Source organism: Astatotilapia calliptera, chromosome 22 (genome assembly GCF_964374335.1).
Source record: "Astatotilapia calliptera chromosome 22, fAstCal68.1, whole genome shotgun sequence".
In the NCBI taxonomy this organism is placed as follows: domain Eukaryota; kingdom Metazoa; phylum Chordata; class Actinopteri; order Cichliformes; family Cichlidae; genus Astatotilapia; species Astatotilapia calliptera.
In genome coordinates, this window is record NC_137442.1 from 3,962,304 (window position 1) to 3,983,642 (window position 21,339).

The 21,339-nt window shown below is 43.5% G+C and overlaps 1 protein-coding gene across 3 annotated transcripts; it reads right to left on the reverse strand.

Annotated features, from left to right (window-relative positions):
* Positions 1 to 253: 253 nt before the first annotated feature.
* iffo1a (intermediate filament family orphan 1a) lies at positions 254 to 20,814 on the reverse strand. 3 transcript variants are annotated; one of them, XM_026156493.2, is made up of 10 exons: positions 20,642 to 20,814; positions 19,220 to 20,312; positions 9,870 to 9,930; positions 8,990 to 9,085; positions 8,561 to 8,701; positions 8,301 to 8,485; positions 8,063 to 8,180; positions 3,458 to 3,547; positions 3,067 to 3,197; positions 254 to 553 (listed from the first exon to the last, which is right to left on the reverse strand). In XM_026156493.2, exons 2-10 carry the CDS (start codon positions 20,182 to 20,184, stop codon positions 400 to 402), a joined length of 1,941 nt encoding a protein of 646 aa, XP_026012278.1. In that variant the 5' UTR covers positions 20,185 to 20,312; positions 20,642 to 20,814; the 3' UTR covers positions 254 to 399. The 3 variants fall into 3 exon arrangements, with proteins under 3 accessions (XP_026012278.1, XP_026012277.1, XP_026012274.2); XM_026156492.2 differs by having other exon boundaries at positions 8,301 to 8,488; XM_026156489.2 differs by having other exon boundaries at positions 8,301 to 8,701.
* Positions 20,815 to 21,339: the final 525 nt, after the last annotated feature.

The window sequence follows — 21,339 nt, forward strand, 5'->3', positions numbered from 1 at the left end:
GAGCTCTGTGTGCAAATACAATAATGTAGCTCACAGGCATCTCATCTTTTCTTTAAAGTGCGGTAAAGTTTTGACCTCCAGATGTGCAGTTACAGCTGGTAACCATGTGAGGGCAGCACTCGCACACTCTATTACTATTGCTGCTTTTTTAATTAAAATGACTTCATATACTATAACTAATATTGCAAAGAAACTACAGGTTCATCAGTAAGGAGAAGCTCTTCTTCCTCAAAGCAGTAAAAACCTCCACGCTTGGCTCTGAATCTCCGGCTGCCATGTTGGCCTGACTTTACGATCAGTAAAAATCACACTGGAGACTTAAAATGTGACAGAAATCACAGAGACATGATTTTAGACGTGTGGAAGCTCTGCATTGTTCTTCCTCAGAGGAAGCGTGTATTAGGGTTTCCTCCAGGTCAGAGGTGGGATGGCGGCGTTGACGCCGCAGCAGGAGTCGCTGATCTCAGAGTCGGCGGGGAGCGCCGGCTTCTTCCTGTCCTTCTCCTCGCTGTCAGAGTCATCCACCGTCAGCGAGATGAGCGAGGTGGACTTCCTGTGATGAGGATATGAAGTTAATGCAGGTAAATTACAAAAAGCTGCACCTGCGACACCTTTTCACCCTGCCCTCCCTGTGACCCTTGGTAGATGTTTTTTGTGCGTTTCCTTGTCAGCTCATCAAAAACCCAACCTGACCGTCGCAGGTTTGCCCGAGCAAACCTTACCAGCACAATTTCAGGATGAAGGTAGAGACCAGGTCCTTCAAGCCAAGTGGTATTATTGCTCTCTGAATATAAACCCTCAGGAGTGGAGCTGAATCAAACACAATGACAGATTATTGAGTTCCTTGAAAATATTTTGATATCTCATCCCAGGACAGCAGATTAACAGGCCTGTAGAAACCATAGTTTTGCAGGAAGAGGGCTGATATTTACTTACAGCTTCTCATAAACACAGTACATAATATTCTTTAAATCATCGTGAAGGCGTCACAGATTTCAAAGCTTAAATATATGAGGGGAAAAAAGTTCAAGACACGCTTAGTTCCCAGTTTATTAGCAGCACAATGCTAAAAAGACTGCAGTGCAATACCAACATCCTCCCTAAATACAGTGGGGCAAAAAAGTATTTAGTCAGCCACCGATTGTGCAAGTTCCCCCACTTAAAATGATGACAGAGGTCAGTAATTTGCACCAGAGGTACACTTCAACTGTGAGAGACAGAATGTGAAAAAAAAAATCCATGAATCCACATGGTAGGATTTGTAAAGAATTTATTCGTAAATCAGGGTGGAAAATAAGTATTTGGTCAATAACAAAAATACAACTCAATACTTTGTAACATAACCTTTGTTGGCAATAACAGAGGTCAAACGTTTACTATAGGTCTTTACCAGGTTTGCACACACAGTAGCTGGTATTTTGGCCCATTCCTCCATGCAGATCTTCTCGAGAGCAGTGATGTTTTGGGGCTGTCGCCGAGCAACACGGACTTTCAACTCCCGCCACAGATTTTCTATGGGGTTGAGGTCTGGAGACTGGCTAGGCCACTCCAGGACTTTCAAATGCTTCTTACGGAGCCACTCCTTTGTTGCCCGGGCGGTGTGTTTTGGATCATTGTCATGTTGGAAGACCCAGCCTCGTTTCATCTTCAAAGTTCTCACTGATGGAAGGAGGTTTTGACTCAAAATCTCACGATACATGGCCCCATTCATTCTGTCCTTAACACGGATCAGTCGTCCTGTCCCCTTGGCAGAAAAACAGCCCCATAGCATGATGTTTCCACCCCCATGCTTCACAGTAGGTATGGTGTTCTTGGGATGCAACTCAGTATTCTTCTTCCTCCAAACACGACGAGTTGAGTTTATACCAAAAAGTTCTACTTTGGTTTCATCTGACCACATGACATTCTCCCAATCCTCTGCTGTATCATCCATGTGCTCTCTGGCAAACTTCAGACGGGCCTGGACATGCACTGGCTTCAGCAGCGGAACACGTCTGGCACTGCAGGATTTGATTCCCTGTCGTTGTAGTGTGTTACTGATGGTGACCTTTGTTACTTTGGTCCCAGCTCTCTGCAGGTCATTCACCAGGTCCCCCCGTGTGGTTCTGGGATCTTTGCTCACCGTTCTCATGATCATTGTGACCCCACGGGATGAGATCTTGCGTGGAGCCCCAGATCGAGGGAGATTATCAGTGGTCTTGTATGTCTTCCATTTTCTGATGATTGCTCCCACAGTTGATTTTTTCACACCAAGCTGCTTGCCTATTGTAGATTCACTCTTCCCAGTCTGGTGCAGGGCTACAATACTTTTCCTGGTGTCCTTCGAAAGCTCTTTGGTCTTGGCCATGGCGGAGTTTGGAGTCTGACTGTTTGAGGCTGTGGACAGGTGTCTTTTATACAGATGATGAGTTCAAACAGGTGCCATTCATACAGGTAACGAGTGGGGGACAGAAAAGCTTCTTACAGAAGACGTTACAGGTCTGTGAGAGCCAGAGATTTTCCTTGTTTGAGGTGACCAAATACTTATTTTCCACCCTGATTTACGAATAAATTCTTTACAAATCCTACCATGTGAATTCATGGATTTTTTTTTTCACATTCTGTCTCTCACAGTTGCAGTGTACCTCTGGTGCAAATTACTGACCTCTGTCATCATTTTAAGTGGGGGAACTTGCACAATCGGTGGCTGACTAAATACTTTTTTGCCCCACTGTATGTATACCCAATAAAAAGTCTGGTATTGCTGCTGTCCAACCAGAGGTCAGCATCTGTCATTTCTATGGATACGTTCCAAACGTAGCACCAATCTCCTAATCTCTTTTTTTGCCCTTGATAGAAACACCAAAGAAAGGTGGGAAAGGGAATTTATGACTTTGGAAAAGAGAAGATCGGCGTGCTGAGAATCTGAACTAGCTCACACTAACACCATGACACTGGACGTCTGCCATAGTAAAACTACAATACCCAGGTCTTTGTTCAGCATGAGCTCTAGCCTGGTGTTTTGCACAGGTCATGTAAACAAGCACGACCAGTGAATCTAATAGAGTGTGTGTGTGTGTGTGTTACCTGTCTCCACTCTGTGTGATGAGCCTCCTGCAGGTCTCCATCTGGACATCCAGGCCTCTCTTCATTGAACACATCTCCATGTACTCGTGCAGGTGGCGGTTCATGTCGCTCTTCGCTGTGGCCAGTTCCAGCTGATGACGCACAGAGAGGCAGAAATGCTGACATTCCCACTGCTGTTTCATGACTGCTGCTAACTTTAAGGGGATCTTATTCTGTCTTTTCTTAAGTTTTAGTTGTGGTTATTTTAGCTTTTGGACAGTGAGGGGGAGACACATGCAGGCGATGTGTGGCAGGTCCCTGCAGCAGGGACAATTATAGGTATGAGATTTGCCTCCAGCTCACTGTCCTTCTTCCCTTATTTAACACGTCCAACAGCACCTGACCTTCTCACCTCGATCTGGTCGATGGTCTCCTGGTATTCCTTCTCTCTGGATTTGAACAGAGACTCCGTGTCTTTGATCACTTCCTCAATGGACTCCTCCTGCAGAGAAAAACGAAAAAGTCCAAGTTTGCTTCAGGTTTGACATTTTTCAGGGTCAAAGTCCAAATGTGAAAACTAGTCAACAGTCTCAATATATAAAGGAGTAGAAGATAATAGAAATAATAATAATATAAAATAATAAATATTGTTTTTCTGTGTGAAACCTTGACAAACGGCTTCTAGGTGCAATACTGCCACCCTGTGGCACTAGCAGGTCATTACACATTACAAAGATCATTACAAAGATAAATAAACCTTTTCTTTCAGAACTTAATGACTATTTCAAAATCAATACTGTCCCTGCAGGAACCCCAAAACATTAAGCTCATGGCTGAGCCTCCTGTGAGTGCTCAGCCAGACGTGTTTCCCTCTTTGAGATTTAACTGCATTAGATTAGTTCTGCTTCTAATAATCAGCCAGTCACAGCGTGAAGGCTGAGCACTCTTTAGAACCACTGCTCTGCATTATTTTAATTATAATTAAGATTGAAATCACCAACAAATATATTTGAGTCAATATTGAAACAAAAAAGCAAACTGAATTTATTAGCTTCTATTAGCTGTGACCATCAGATCCTTAAAGGAGAGGTCAGAGGTCACACTTACAATCTTTACACACTACTTTCTAATGTATAAGTGGACAGTAAATGCTACACGTGTAAGAATAATTTCTTTTTGTCCATTTTCAATCAATAAATCAATGAGTTGACCTTGAAGAGCTTGAAGGACGTAAGCCAGATTTGAATGGATTTTTAACATGACCCTCCTCTGGACACCGAAGTTTTATTGAATCCACCTACAGCTTTTTGAGCTCTCATGTTTACAGACAGAATGACACTCAAAAAAGAACCTCATTGACTAATAAAAAGAATAATAAAAATAATAAAAATAATAAAGGGATAATAAAAGAACTAGAAAGCGAAAATTTCGGAAGAAATTTTAAGTGTGCCTATGCCGCCGCTAATCAGTGTAGTTTGCCATTCAAACGGATACCGAGAGCAAAACTCAGCAGAGCAGCCATTCTCCACCATCAACTATGGTAAAACCAAACACCGCTCGCGCCTCACAGATGACAGCTTACAGTTTTGTGTAAAGATGAGGTGACTTCGTACAGCCCCGATTTGCAGACGCTGTGCACAGAGGTTCATAAGCAGACCCGACAATGTTTGCATGAACACGCTTTGAAGCATTGGGTTATGGACCACTTTTCACACATAGTTGCTGTACCCAAAAAAGCCGGCTGTAGCTTTTCATCTCACAGCCCGACACAGACTTTACGCCTGAGAGGCGTGATTGCAGATGCCGCTGAGGTGGGTCCACCTCCCCTGCAGCGGCACTGCAGACCACGGCCTGCCACACACATCAAACACGTAAAATAAATATTTATGCACTTTTCATTCACTTTGTTATTTTTACACAGTTTTCTGAATGATTAACAATGGTCTACAGCCAATCTTGTGTATTATTATACAAACTTTGGTTGTAAGATTCAGATAACTATTTAATAAAAGCTAAATATTTTATATGAGAGCAAGAAAGAAAAGTATATCTTTGTGTCCCCCTTTCCCTGTTAATGCCCTACCTGGCCCCCTGGCAAAAGCTTTGCTAGATCCGCCCCTGCACAGTTACCAGCTGTCAGCTACACAAAAAAAGGATCCTGGTGTTATTTGTCTCTCAGAAACAGTTCATAACTTCCCACGCAGTACAGTTATTGTAACTGTCAGCACAACGAAAATAAACCACACCTAAACTCTGTTTATATTTGACCCAAATAGAGTGCAGTTCATAACTTCTTACCTGAAATTCAGCCTCACGCTCGGACCGGCAGCCGCCTGCTTCTCCTGCTTTCGGTTTCCCTTATCCACGATTGAGCTCCGCGTTAGCCACCACCGGTCGATCCGCGGCCGCCTCGCATGTTTCTTTCCCCGCATACGAGGGGAAAGAGACATACACCGGTGGCTAGCTGGCTAGTTGTAGCTCCGCGTCAGCCACCACCTCACGCTCCTGCCTTCGGTTTCCCTTATCCACGACTGAGCTCCGCGTTAGCCACCACCAAACAACTCAGTTATTTTTCCCACATCGACCAGCATCTGGACAACCACCTTTCACTGTTTATACCGTTACTAAAACGAATAAATGAATTATCGGCCCATATAAACGAAAAATAAGTCCAGCTGAAAAACAGTCTCTTGGTGAGCGATCGGGTGGTGAAACGAGTGTCAGCCACCTCACTGAAAGCCAAGCCCGGGTGCTTTTGAGCGAAGCAGCGCTAGCCGCGCTAGCTAGCCGGCTAGCAGCAACATCGTGAGAAAACTGTTGCTAATATGGGATGTTTTGACAAAACGAGCAGATATTTGACGTTTACACACCTACATTCTCACCTGAAAATATCTTAAAAGTTTATTTTGTGACCTAGAAACACAAATAAGAGGAATATATTAAACGAAATGGTGGCCGCCATTGTTTGACTCGGTAGAGGCGTGCTATGAATTGTGGGATATGGAGTGTTCCACCAAGCATACACCCTTGCGGTTACCGTAACTATTCAATGGTTCGCGCAACCTTAAAAATTCCAATGGTTCCTGAAAGCAGCGACGCTGTGGGCGCCGTTGATATTGTCGTCATTACGGTAATCCAAATACGGGTAGACAGGCCGTACCACTCCCGACATACCACTAGAGAGAGCCAACACACCACAAATGAAGTTTGAAATCTGTTTCTATGGGGCCAAAAGTTGAATCTTTCTCATGGGCCTAGAAATGGGCCAAAATTTGCACTAAAATCTAAATATTTAAAAAACTATAACAGTCATAAACACCAAAAGTCATAGCATACTAGTCCAGACCCAGCCGCACAAAAGGAAAAAGGAAAATAATAATAATAATAAATCCGACGAATAGTAATAAGTGTGCCTTTTGGCATAGGCACACTTAATAAATACACTGAATTAAAGAGGATTCATTGAATTAAATGTGTGAAGATGAGCTCTGCAGCTCTGTTTAGTTTCCTTGTTTCCTAACTAAGCGGGTCATTAACCTTGTTTAGTTTATCTGGTTAAAAGCAGCTTACAGGTCAGCAGGATGGACTCTGACGCGGCTGCAGACTAAAAACAGCTCGTCCACCAGGTCAGGTCATCCAAGTGGGACAAAATAACACTGCTGCTGACAGGAAACACCGAACACCTTCTGTTAGACAGCATGATGCTGCAGTGTCTTTAATCCATAATCCAACTTTTCAGGATGCTACTGCTCATATTTTATAAAAAATGTTTTATTTTTAGATAAATTCTAACACACACAGACAGCTGGATAGCATAGTAGTAGTATGACTACATGCCTTGGGAGCGGGAGTTACAAGTCTAATTCCCACCTGAGGCATCTGTATCCAGTAAGGGTCCCCCCATGCTAAGCAAGCCTACTGCAGAGAGATAACTATGAAGTCATAATGGATCAACAAGGTCCGCATCAGGTGTTGAGGAACCAGGGCACCCTGATGAGAACTGAGCTGTAGGTGCTTTTATGGCTAGAGACTACAACACACATGTTACGGCAAGGGGTCAGGGGGAGATATCATCACCCCCACCCCACCCGAGATTGGGTCCCTGATGGAAGAAGGATTGTTTAGTGTGTGAAGCTTGAAAGCTGGATCCTCCAGTAGCTGGTGACCAAGACTACATGAAGTACCCTCAGAAGCTCTACTAGATGATGTGAATGCAGCACTACAGACGATACCTGCCGAGACTAACCACCATCAGCATGGAGAGGGAGACTGGAGATGCTACCAGGCAGGGCGTATATGGAATGCCATAACCAAGTGGCTGGCATAGTATACAGAAACATCTGTGCTGAGTATGGGTTGAAAGTACTGAAGTCAAAATGCGAGACACCCCAGGGTGGTGGAGAATGACTGAGCTAAGATCCTGTGGGACTTCCAGATACAGACGGACAAAATGGTGGTGGCTAACCAACCGGACATAGTGGTGGTGGAGAAGCAGAAGATACACGGCCATACTGATAGCGAATGACAGCAACATCAAAACCAAGGAACACGAGAAGCTAGAAAAGTACCAAGGGCTCAGAGAAGATGTGGAGGGGAAGGTCCCAGTGGTAACTGGTGCACTAAATGCAGTGCAGCTAGGTGAGTGGCTCCAGCAGATCCCAGGAACTACATCTGAGATCTCTGTCTAGAAGAGCGCAATCCTAGGAACAGCTAAGATACTGCAGCAGGACCTCCAGGCCTCTGGTAGAGCACCCGAGCTTGAAGGATAGACCGCCCGCAGCACACACGTTTGCTGCAGTGTTTCAACACTTCCAGGTTTAACTCTTTTATATGGAAAAGCATGAAATGTGCAGATGTTTTCTCATTTAAGCTAAATACTATCAGATACACAACATGTATTATATCCCGTATTACATACAGTATTATCACACTGTGCTTGGTTGTCTGTCAAGGGTAGAAAGCAAGGAGCATTTAATCAAGTTAAATCCTGTCAATGCCCGTGTGTGTGTGTGCGTACCTCTCCTTGTGGTTCCACTCCTAGTGTGTATCCTGGAAAATCTTCCCACAGGAGAAGAGTTTCTTCAGTTTCCTCCCAGGCCAGACTGTCACAGTCATCCTCAAACTCACACTCCCTCCTACACACACACACACACACACACACACACACACACACACACACACACACACACACACAAGCTGTTTAAGCATCATTTCTGAAAGTTTCAGACGTTAAATAAAGAACAAAAAACACCTACAGCTGGTTCAGCATCTTCTGCATCTGCTCATTAATCTGATTGGCCGACGTGCTGCATGAATCCTCGCTTTTGGCCCCACCTCCCTCGCTCTCCGACACGCTGAGCTCGTCTCCGTCCCCGCCCTTCAATGACTGCCCGCTGTGTTTTCTGACCCGGCGGCTCAAAGTGGAGGGCGGCGTGGGCACCTGCTGCGTGGAGATGGGTTGGTTTGAAAGTTGCAGCAGACTGTGGTTCAGGACATTTTGTGGCTGTGGATCTACCTGGAAGATGTGATTCATGTCCTCGCAGTTCCTCTGCTGGGCAACGTCACAGAGGCGGGCGGTGATGTCAATCCGGCGGCAGATATCCATGTCCACCTTCATGGCCTTTTCCTGGATTTTAGTGTCCAGATCTGACAGGTTCTGACCCAAAGACAGAAAAGTTTTCATTTTAGTCATATTTCCTCTTGTTCTGGTAAATAAACACAAAGCTAACAATATCATGTTTTTTCTGTGTATTTTTTCTCTGTCTATAAAAGGGAAAAAAGAGCATTTCACCATTTAAAAAAAAAACCTTTGTCAGGATATGGACCAATCGAGCTTATGTGCACAGTCCCAGGCCGACACATGTAATTAGATGTAATTAATGCCTAAAAACTAAATGGATGAAGTTGTGACTCATTTCTTTTTATAAAGCTGTAGCAGACTCACGTTGCTGACGAGTCCTTTGAAGAGAACGAGCTCCTCTTTCAGCCGCTTCACCCTCAGAGCCAGCTCGTCCTGACACACCTCGCTCTCCTGCAGGTCCTACGAACACAAACATCTGTGGGTCAGATCAATCAGCTCTGCACAGGTATGCAAGTGTAAGACATCCGTGAGGTCTTTATGTCCACACGTGATGTTTTCTTCAACCTCAATCAAAAACTTGAAATGTTTTTTCAGCTCATCTCAATCCCATCCCATTCCTGGTGCTTTTTCTTGGACCCATAAGTTTTAAACCCACATTTCCTCCTATCTCCTTGTTCTCCTCTTTTTATTTAAAGTTTGAGCAGGTTATATGTTCTGTGAATGCAAACTCTAAGCACTAAAAATATCTGTATATCTGATGAAGTGTTAGAACATTTAAAACATCTGAGGTTACATATCTAAGAACTTTTTAAGGATTTGTAAAAACCCTGGAACAGCTGTTTTCTCTGCTCTGTGCATTTTCAAAACAGAAATAGAAATAGTGGTCCAGCTTGATGCTGTATTTCCAACTCACACAGCCCAGGCCCCGCTCTCGAGCTGCTCACTAATATTAGGTGTGCTCCAGGTAAACTGAACTATCCCCAACTGAGAGGACAAAGTTTACCGAAGGACACACGTCTTACTTTAAGGATCAGAGAGAAGTATGTAAAAACAGTTTTACCAGCTTCATGAAAATGACACGAGCTAAATTTGCACTGATGTGCTGATGCTTCAGCTTCAAAAAGCTGACTATCATCAGACCCGAGTTCATGATGAGAAGCTGACTGTGTCGGTAAAACCAAACACTTTTAAAATGAGAAACATTTAATCTGAACACAAGCTAATATTTTTATGTCAATTTTACCTCCTCGAGTTCAGCCACCTTCTCCTGCAGGTCCATTCTGGCTGTGTACTCTTCCTCCCATCTGCAAACACAAGCAGAGCAGACGTCTCACACAGAGTGAAGCACAGAAACTCTCTGAAGCAGACAAACACGTTTACGTGTGACAAAATAAAATGCAATAACACTAGAAAAAAAAGTGAGTGCATTCATACTCCACAAAGCATTACCACGGCCATCAGCTGTTTAGTTTAAGCAACACTTTCCTACAGAGTTTAACTCCGCCTACTGTGTCCCACAGTCAGAAGACTGAGCCACCTTAGCTGATGATGAGCAGCTCTACCTGAGCTCCTCGCCTGATCTCTAAGACTGAACTCAGACACTCTTTGGAGAAAACTCATTTGCACTAAACGTCCTCATGAGTAGTACTGAGCACTCAGTCGACAGCTCACTCTTACACTGGGCTCCTTGGTGGCGTTCGCCTGCCCCTGATCGCAGTCTCTCATCTCCTGACTCAACTTACTCCACCTCCACCACCTTCAACTGCAGCTGGTGACTTCTTTGGGAAATACAGTTTGATTTTGTGTGTGTGTTAGCTGACGTCACAATAATTAGTCTGTCAGGTTACCGTGGAGATTTTTTCAGATGGATTGAAACAGGCGATGAATTTTCGCTTCTTTATCTTCATGTCTGCAGCTTTAAGGCAAAAACCTTCATGATCACCTGACACAGACCCACACTGTGCAGCATCATGGCCCCTCCCAGCTCCACCGCTGTCATTACTCAGCATGTGTTACATAAGGAGAAACCAAGAAGTGTGCATTTGGAGCATGAAGGCATGAAGAGCACGCTGCAGTCACTACAAACAGAGAGCAGGACGACCGGCTCATATCTGGTTCCTGTGTTGTGGTGCGATGCCTCTTCTGCCTCATATAAATACGACCTCAGGATGATATTAAAAGAAAAATGGTTTGTCTTACTATTAGCACCACCATGTAATAAAGTCAGACAAAATCCGATTATATTCAATAATATATATATATTTTTTTTCTGTTTTTTTTTCTTTCTTTCTTTTTTTGCCTGTCCCGTTTGGTTCTTTTGCCATCAGAATTATTGTCTAAAGGCGAAGAAAGATGCCCAACAGATTTACTTTACCAAATTGACCATCCCAGCCTTGCCGTAATGGTCCATTTGATTCACCTTTTCTTGTTTATTTTATTTATTTTTTTATTTTCACTTGCTAGATACGGGACAGACTTGAATGAGGAAAAGAAAAGGGAGAAAGGAAGAGGGGAAAAAACATCAGAGAAGAGGGACGGGGATAAAGGGCAAAGAAACAAAAACCAACTAAATAACCAGACAAAAAAATAAATAAATAAATAAAATAAAAAATATACATATATCAATCACCTGGATCATCTGTTGAGAAAGAAAAAAGAAAACAAGCAGAAGAAAATGAGAGCAATACAATAAACAACATCACGATGATCTATGTGAATATAACAGGAAATACTAAATATTAAACATTATTGTGCAGCACGTAATAATGACAGCGCACAGTGTGCTTTGAGGTAGGAGCCAAAAAGGGTGTAGTTTGTGTGTGTGAGCACCTGTGTGTACACCTGTGAGCATGGACGCGCTTGTTTTTAAAAGGTTCCTTCACGTAATGATCTGCTAGAGGGTATATTCAATAATATTCAACCATCTCTCCTGATACGACACTAAAGCTTAATGTATAGTATTGATCGGATGTCTTTGCACTCATTCCTCACATATGTAAAGTAACATGAGATCAGAGGAAGCTTCTGAAGACCTCAAAAATAACTGTGACAAGAAACCCTTCTGGATGTGGACCGATCAGTGGATTAGATAAAGCTGATATACGATAGCAGGACATATGGTCTAATCTGTTTTAGATCATGAAAGTTTAAACTGGGGTAAAATCTCTGCAGTCACATGTATCACATGACTTCCTGAACAGCTGATCAAGAGAACACACCATCAGTGCAACACAAAGTCAGTTAAACTCCAGGGTTATTATTCTGCACTGTCAGGAAGCATAAACCATTGTGAGTCCATTCGATCTGCTTTGGTGCCAATGACAATGACAACAGGTGCTCTGGAGAGGCACCAACAAGCCAACTCAAAGCCTGAATGTTAACTATGAAGCAGCTGGTGTGTTTCAGCTGCAACGACACGAGTCAGTGTGACAGAGATGCTCAGATATGAAAACCAGAGAGAGCGAGCTGCTGTCCTCGCTCTCGTCTGTTTGCCAGTCCTAACACGCAGCTCTGCAGTGAGGCTGCTGGTGGTCGGTGTGTTTGACTGATTAAAGACACAGCAGCTGGTGTACCTGCGCTGACGTCCTAACTGCTGGGTGATGCAGACGCTTCGTAAACCGTTTACCGTTTACTTTTTAAGAATGAGCCCAGGCCACTGCGCTGCACTCAGATGTGACGTCAAAGAATTTGAAAAGCCCTCTGCAGTAACGACGCAGCTCGTTTGATCAAACCACCTGAAACCGACTTGTTCTCAGAGCGAGCCAATATCGACTGAAAGGCTCAGAACCATTTAATACTGATTTCCTTTAAGTGAGACTGTGATCTTTATCTCCAATGAGGTTTTAGCTGCCGACCTTCATCAGAGCTGGGCAATACTGTGAATGTGAATTTCACCATCCTCACACTGAAGTTACATCTGCAGAGGTCGTTGTTCTGTCCTTAGAGAGAGCATCAGTGACACACGGGCAGAAAACACCTCAGTAAACAGCAAACTGCACCTCTGTCATTTATTTATAGATGCAGAAGCCAAAAAGTAAAATCACCATGGCTGCAGCATCACACAGCAAAGCTGCTAAATATTAATCAAGGTGAACGGCACCTGGAGCAAAATCAAGCTCACCAACAAAGTGATTTTAAAACTGTTCCAATTTCAAAGAGACAAAGAGAAAAATGAGAAGTTACACAAAGCTTGTGACAAAAAAAAAAAAACAAAAAACACAAAAACATCCTTGTCAAAAGTGGCAAACATCGGATTTACTCTGACCACCTTAAACATGCTGACATCTAAAAACTAAAAACTATGCTAAACTGACCTACAGCCTGTGGAAAAGCAAACTGCTCGACCTACAATCTCCTGACCTCTTTTTACCATCTCATCATCACACAGTGGATCTCCTTATAAAGTGTGACAACACCTACAACAGGTTCACAAAAACCTAAAAAAACTACCTAGTACACATTTAAATGAGCAACTTTTCCTGAAAAAAACGGGACGTTTGCACCTCACATACAGTTATAAACTCATCAGCACCCTCTTTAGTTCAGCTCTAATCAGCCAATGCATTTGGGCATGCAGACATTATCAAGACGATGCCCTGAATTTCAAAGGAAAAAGCAGTATAAGGAGGAAAGGTGATTTAAGTGACTTGGAACGTGGCATCGCTGTCGGTGCCAGTTGGTCTGAGTATTTTAGAAACGGCTGACCCACTGGGAATTTCCCACTACGGTTTATAAACCGTTGAGGAATATTTCAAGCACCTTGTTGAATCTATGCCATGAAAACGAAGGCAAAACAGGGTCCAACCCAGTACTAGGAAAGGTACCAGTATACCTAATAAAGTGACCAGTGAGTGCAACTTATAACAGTTAAAGGGAGATAAACAGTGACACACACTCTTCCTTAAATCTTTCCCCTTTAAAGATGCATGTGACGACCTTCCTGTACCTTTAATGATGAGGTTCTGACACGTCAACAAAGACGTGATTTGACGGCCATGAGAACAGTATGTGCACAATGATGGCTGCACAGGCAGCGTCCACCCTGAAAAAGTTTGAATGCACATCCAGTCATGTTGTTCAATAAGCAGGCTGAAATAAACAGAAACTGCTTAGAGCAGAAAACTGCTTCAAGGGTTAAACCTAACAGGCTCTCAAGGAGTAAAGAGTGAAGACATGACACTATCAGGAAACCTGCGTCTGTATGCAAGGTGATGCTATCTCGCTCTCCTCCAGCACACAAAAAAGTATGAGTCACTGACATTTCCTGCTCTCTGTTACAGAGTGAGCGATTAATGCCAGAGGAGATAACACAACAGTGTCAGTGTGTATTTATGTGCAATATGTGGCTGAAAATCTGCAGATGTTTGATCTGGTCTGACCAGTGAAAGCACATCAGCTCACATCATCTCAGTAACGCTGTTTGGGAGAAAAACCTCCCAACCCGGTGTCAAATAAACTGCCCTCATATGCAGCCTCTATAATGTCACCAGTGCTTCTGGACCGCACGTTTTAAAGACTCAAGACTGCCATTTGGGTTACCACCATGTTGGATTTCGTTTGTTGGAGCCAGAGATTGGGACACGATGGTGGAGTGCTAAAGCATGATTTGCCAGCTCCATTCATAAACTGTACAGCTGCATTCATAGACTTCCTGTTTGAACTTCACTCTTGCAGTCAGCCTCAAGTGGACAGTAGAGGAAGTGCAGTTATTGGCACTTGCACACAGTCAGCTTTATTGTTTTAACCCTTAGAGTTTACTCAACATCTGATTGGATAACTTCCCAGATACGGGGAGTAGAATTAATGCTGTTCTTATTAAATGGCACGCTCAGCCATCCATACGTGTCTGCATACTTTTAACTTCTATTAATCATTATTAATGTTTGCAAAAAGCAGAACGTCGGAGAAAGAAACCCGAGCATTTTGCAGCTGTGTAGTTTGGAGACGAGCTAATGATGACGACAAAGATGTTGATGTCAGCGCCTCTCTGACGCTGCAGAAGCTCGCCTCGGACACACTGGGTGGGGAGGTGGGGAGTGCAGAGAGGGATGAGGAGTCAGCGAGGACAGAGAGACTCAAAGAGGAAGACCGGGCAGAGTGAGAGCATTTAGAAATGAAGAAATGTAATAAGATGCCAGACGCTGAGAGGGAAGCAGAGGGTAAAAAGATAAAATGGAGAGAAGGAAGAGAGGGAGGTGTCAGGTGGGGTGACATCACTGCTGGCAGTCACAGGCCGGTGCTGCATTGCAGGTACCAAAACAAGACCCGGCAGGGAGGAGGAGGAGGGATAGAAAAAAAAGGATCAAACAGGAGGAGGAAAGAAAGAAAGGAGGGGATGACTCATGAGAGAGAAAAACAACAGCTCATCTTCAACTTGTCCCCAGACAGCGTGTCCCTGCAGACACACATGAAGCTGAACGTGTCACATGAAAGGGAAACTGAAGACCTTTATCCTCACTGGAAAGAAAATCAGTCAGCTCAGGAAGAATATTGTTATGTATTTGTAATTTTGCTTTTTGAGTGAATTTTGGTGTTTCTATGCTCAACCCATGTAACTGCGACACAGTTTTGCCAGCAAGGAAATAAATAAAAGAAAGACTTTCACATTTGTCCGTCAGAGCTGCATCGATTCAGGCTTTTAAAGGGCTCTCCATGGTAGATAATTAAACTTGCAAAGAACATTTGTAAAATAATATATAAAAACCCTCGTTAGCTCCCTGCACACAAATAAAAGTCCTGATTAGGAGGATGGAAGGGTTTGGGATTTTGTTTCTCTTTGATTGATTTACTTTTGCTTTTCCTTACTGGCGAGGCTCCGGTACCAAAAGCTATCAGGTTAGGTTACATCTTTGACAATGAGGTTTTTAGTTCTGAACACCAAAATCTACTCGCTAAATTTAAACAGCTAACCGTGGTTTGGGTTAAATTATTCCCCTTTGCAACGTTAACCCACCACACTGAAAAATGTTGCATTTAAGTTCCACTGCACTTAAATGTGGCAACAAAGTGTCTTTTCAAGTATCTCAGGAGTGGCAGTCCCACATTAATACCCAAACCAAGCACGTCGTGTTTAATATGTCTATAAACCATTCATGTCAGATTTTTGTTGATGAACTTGCTGCTTTCTGAGTTTCACTTTCATTTACTTCATTAAACGTTTGAGCTCTCACCTAACCTTTTACTTTATTGTGCTCCAGAGTAGCGAATGCTTAAGGACACTGCAGTAATCATCTATCCTGTCATGACAAAATGACTGAAAACATGTTAAAATGATTCAAACTGGTGCCCGCAAATTTTTAAATCGTTTCTATCTGCACGTCACTCTCAAAGGTCTTAAAAAGACAAGAATTTAATGTAATTTAGTGCAGTGCAAAAACTAAAAGCTCAGCAGTATCTGAACATCACAGGTCAGGGAGTCACTGCTGTTGAGTGAAATCGATGTGACTGAAGGTCTGTCATGCCGAGGCCTCCTGCCTCAGCAGGCTGATGCACAAAGCAGTGAGGTCAGTGCTTTTTCAGCATAAAGCAGCGGTGCAAAATAGTGTTTCAATGTCTTTAAGAGGGGAACAGGTCAGCAGTGAAACTGTTTTTTTCTGCGAGCTGTACAACAAATCTACTGCCTAAAAGAAACCACGACTGCAGAAGATTAGCAAAAACGCAGGTAGCGTTGAAGCACCCTGCTCTGCACCAACTACATATTTCCCCAGGGTAATGAAAAATAAGATGTCGTAAAATTACATGTAAATTGTGATAAAGCTCATAAAAAGATCCAAGTAGTCCTCAAAATAAAGCAGTGACTGGCACCAGAGTTCACTGATTAATCCAGAGAAATAAACAGCTGACAAATGAAGGCAAAGCACTTTCAGATTTTATGACTCAAACAGTGTTTCTGCGGAGTTTTGCAGCACTTTTAAAAAGCGACCGACTAAAAACATCCTGTAAAGCAGCCCTGCTCATTGATCAGCAGCATCGCCCTCGCTGACCCCGTACAGCCAGAGACATTAATGGCAGCGCCCATCCTCGCAGGGTGACTTATGACTGCACTTAAATATAATAACTATCAGGTTTCATGTTTTTCTGACCAATCAATCACTGCAGAGAGGAACAGGAGCCAGCTTGGTGATCGGGTCGGCCATTTTCTTACTCAGCTGTACCTTTTCACTATTTTTCATCTAAGATATCAGTGGTGCTTTTATCTGTATTTGGAAACCAATACTTAGCTTTGTTTAGTAGTAGAAATGTAATCAGTTTTACATCGATGATGAGTTTCTTTTCCTCCTAACAAAAGGGCTTCAAATGATGTCTTATTTACTTTGAATTAAAGATGAGCAGCATTGGTGTTTTCTTGGTATCAGAGGGCAGGTGCTGCTGCTGCGGCCCGTCATCAATATTTTGTGGTTTCAGGTCGATATGATTCTGAGAAAAGGAGTCAGACGACCCTGAAACACTCAGAGTGATGCTTTCATCTTTTACTACATCCTTCTGTTTTTTTACCCTCAGCTAAACAGACAAAAACTATCAGGAATTTCTCAACTTTCAATAAACCGTATGTTATCTTATACTTTGTTGTGTTTCTGTTTTAATATGGAAATCTCACATCAAGTGACAGTAAATCATATCATCAAAAGCATTTGGAAATCTCCGTGCACAATGGGCAAAGCTTAAAATGTGGACTGGATGCTGGATCTTTGGGTCATTGAGTGGCACTGCGTTAAAAGCAGACATTAATTCTGTGATGGAAATCACAGCAGGGGCTCAGGTACACTCCCAGAAATCACTACCTGTGAGCACAGTTCAATCTGGGTTAAATCTCTGTCATGTACAGAGAAAGACACATCCAGAAACACTGCTGCCGTCTTTGGGTCAAAGCTCATTTAACATGGACTGAAGTAAAGCAAAACAATCCAAACGTGGAATTCTATTTGGAAAGCATGGATGCTGTGTCTGCAAACTAAAGACAAGAGAGACCATCCAGCCTGGCACTCAGAATCTTTGTCTGCATCTCTGACAGTATGGGGGTGCATTAGTGCCGATAAGGCACTGGCAGCTTGCCCCTTTGGAAAGGCACCATCGATGCTGAAAGGTATATACAGGTTTTAGAGTAACATGTGCCCCTATTCATTTTTCCCCAGGGAAGGTCTTGGATATTTCAGGAAGACAATACTAAATCTGCATTAAATACAACAGCATGGCTCTGCGGTAAAAAAGCCCGAGGTTGAACGACCTTCACCAATGAAAACATGTGGACAATCATAAAATGGAAAATAGGATAAAGACGACCCAGGACTGTTGAGCAGCTAGAATCCTGTGACAAGAACAGGACAGCATTCCTCTCCAAACCGTCCAGCAGCTGGTCTCCTCAGTTCACAGACAGCAGAGGGGTAAACACAACCCTCCCTGAACGTTTTTGAGACGTTGTGCTGCCATCAAATTCAAAATGATCTAATATTTTTCTTGATATGCTAAATTTTCTCAGTTTAAACCTTTGATATTTTTCTCCATTCATGTGTGTTTTTGATATCTGCAAAGCACTGTTTTTATTTACATTTTACACAGTGTCATTTTTTAGAAACTGTGGTTGTAGAAACTGAGTCACCTTTTACTGAATGCTGAATATCAGTGAGTGCATTTGTCAGTGAAGAAAGACACACATGAACCACAGCAACATGAAAAAGAAAAAAGTTGATTTAAATCACATCTGAAAACATATTTTTATAAACTAGTTCTTTGTTCATATTGTGTCTTCTGGGCTTTTTGTTGTTTTACTAACTGCCTGATGTTATTGCAATGTTTGATATCTTTTATTTGTTAAGGAAAATGTGTATTTTGCATTCCTATTTTCTTGTTATTTTCACTCAGCTTCACTGTAAGTTTGTTCTTTCACTGTAGCTCTTGGGTGTAGACCTACTGAAACTGAAACTTGCACCACGCACTGACATGGAGCCAAAGGTTTGAGGTTTTGAAGCAAACTGCAACTTTCATTATTACGCTGCTATTTCTGGGAATATCACTTTTGATGGTTTGAAGTACTTTGTAAACTCAGCTTCAAAGGTGCTGCATAAATAATTTCTATTACCTGAATCACTGCTTCTTTTGTGTGACCAAATTGCGTTATTATTTTATACAAATCTGTTGCTGCAATTGTAAATTTAAAGCAAATTGTTATTTTTCTTTAATTTTATTAAGATTAAAAAATACATTAAAAAATGAGCTATTGTTTTATAACACAGTTTTATTTATTTTTTATTATTTTGTGAATTACAGCTATTATTTAACTAAGAGTTCAACAGAACCACTGACCCCATGGCCAAGGTCTATTAGACAAGTATAATAGAGAAGTTGATCTGCAGTTGCTGGCCCAACTGGACTGTTTGGAACCTGACGATATGCTCAGTGATGCAGAAGAAATCTCTGAATGTCTAAGCAGCCGAATCCTTAATCTCCAAGACAAAAATCAGACCCATGATGTCATAAACCACCTGTAATCAGCCACCTGTGCACGCACACTCACGCGAGCACACACACACACACACACACACCATGGTGAAAACTCCACATCACAGGTAAAGCATCTTATCACCCAGCGCCCCTTACCTCCTTTTATATTCATCCCTTTCTCTCTTCACTTTAGCCAGCACGTTGTACAGAGCCCTGATCTCCGGCGTGATGGTGTCGATCTGGACTCCAACGCCGTCCGGGTGCGTCCAGGAGACCCCGGGCCCCGTGACGCACGACTCCCTCCCGGTGCCAAAGCGGCGGGTGTGGTTGAAAGACCAGATCGTCCCGGGGAGGAAGCGAGGTGGCGGAGGAGGGGGAGGTGGGGGAGCGTTGGAGGTGTTTGTCCCGGTGTGGGTGGAGTACTTCTCGTTGATGTTGGTGATGGTTTTGGTTGGGTCCATGGGACTCAGAGCCGGGCTGATGGAGAAGCCGGAGGTGGTGAGGTTGGAGTTTGAATCCGTGCTCAGGTATTTGTTGTCAAACAGAGGAGGGGGGTTCAAGGTGGGGGAAAGGAGGCCTCCGGGCAGGTAGGCAGAATTGTTGGCGTTGAGGAGCGGGATGAAACCCGGCCTTGGAGGGATAGGCCCGATGAATCCGGTCTGGACTCCTATGTCTTTGGTGAGGGGCTTCTGGTGTCCATCGCCCCCGCTGTTGCCCTCCAAAGCCTGCTGCAGCTGCTTCTCCAGCACCTTGTTCCTGCGCTCCAGCTCGTGCACTTTGGCCAGAAAGCAGCGGAAGCGCAGGTTCAGGGTCTTCAGCACGCTGATGTTGGAGCCCAGGTCGTTGCGCAGAGCCGTGGCCGCCGGGGGGACGCGGTGCAAGGGGCTGCTCAGGTGCAGGTAGGCGAGGCCCGACGGTGGCAGAGCGCCCAGGTCCAGCCCGGACAACCCATCAAGCCCGAACCTGCCGTGGTCCCCCAGGAAGTAGCCCGGGTCTGGGATGGCGGAATCTGTTTGGCTCGGCATTTGGGGATGTTGCTGCTGCGGTGCCAGGAAACCGCTCTCCTCCAGGACCGGATTCATACTAGAGTAGGAAAATCTGAAGTGCTCGAAATCCGGCATGAACCCAGACTTTTATAGATTCACTCGGAGAGGCAATTTAATATATTTATGATCCCAAAGTGGAACTTGGCCCAGCAGCCTCTTCTCGATTACACCCGATGACCCTCTTTATGCGGAGGAGCTGTGCGCTGAAAGTCAGAGGATGCGTTTTAAAATGATGCTTTAAGGGCCCAAAATGGCAGTATAATGATCAAATCCAAAACGAGCACTGCAGTAAAGCTGTGCGCGCACAATGGAGCATAAAACTCGTAAAAGCAGATACACCACTGCACCCTGCAGCAGAATTACGGTAAACTTTTAGGCAGGACTAATTTCTAAAGCGAGATAGAGCCGCGATGCGCACTACCAAAACGTGATTTCTCTTAATTCAAGCACTGGAGGGGAAAAAAAAAAGAAAAAAAACCCCATCACGCTAAATAAATATTACTTTGCCTTTATGAACATTTATGCAACGTACCTACAGTCCGAGGTGTAAACGCCGACTGTGGCTCCAGGTAATCAGGCGAAGTCAGTGAATCAGCGGTGCGACACAGACCAGGAATAAACAAGCGAGTGACTGCGGCTGCAGCTTACCGTACTCATTCTGAAAGCAGGACACCAAGACGTTTCAACTACAGTAATAACCGGACTAAAGGAGAATCTACTTAAACGTAAATGAAAGCATTTTGGTATAAATACCAACAACCGAAGTTTAGAGCTCCTCAATTAGCCAAAATTCCTTTAAAATAGTTTAAGCACACAAATCTGAGAGAAAGCTATCGCCAATCTGCGCACTTGTTTACAGAGATGACACTTATAGAAACTAGACAGTTTGAACAACTCCAGATGCATTAACGACCTTCCAGCAGTCAGACTACAAATGCATTTCAACTTTATGCAAAACCACTTTGGTGACATGGAGAAAACTAAGCACATTATAGAGCCAGCTCACGTTCAGTTACAACCAGCGTTTGTCAACTACACTCATTACACATGTCAGGTGTTTCCATAGTCACAAAAGTGACTTTTACAGACTAGATGTCATTGAAGGGCTGGATTTGTATGAAGAAGCCAGTCTGGACAGGTCTAATGCTACACCTGTCCATTCTAAACTATATACAATTTAAATTGCATATCACAATGTGCTTTAAATGCCTTATACCAGGGTTAATGCTG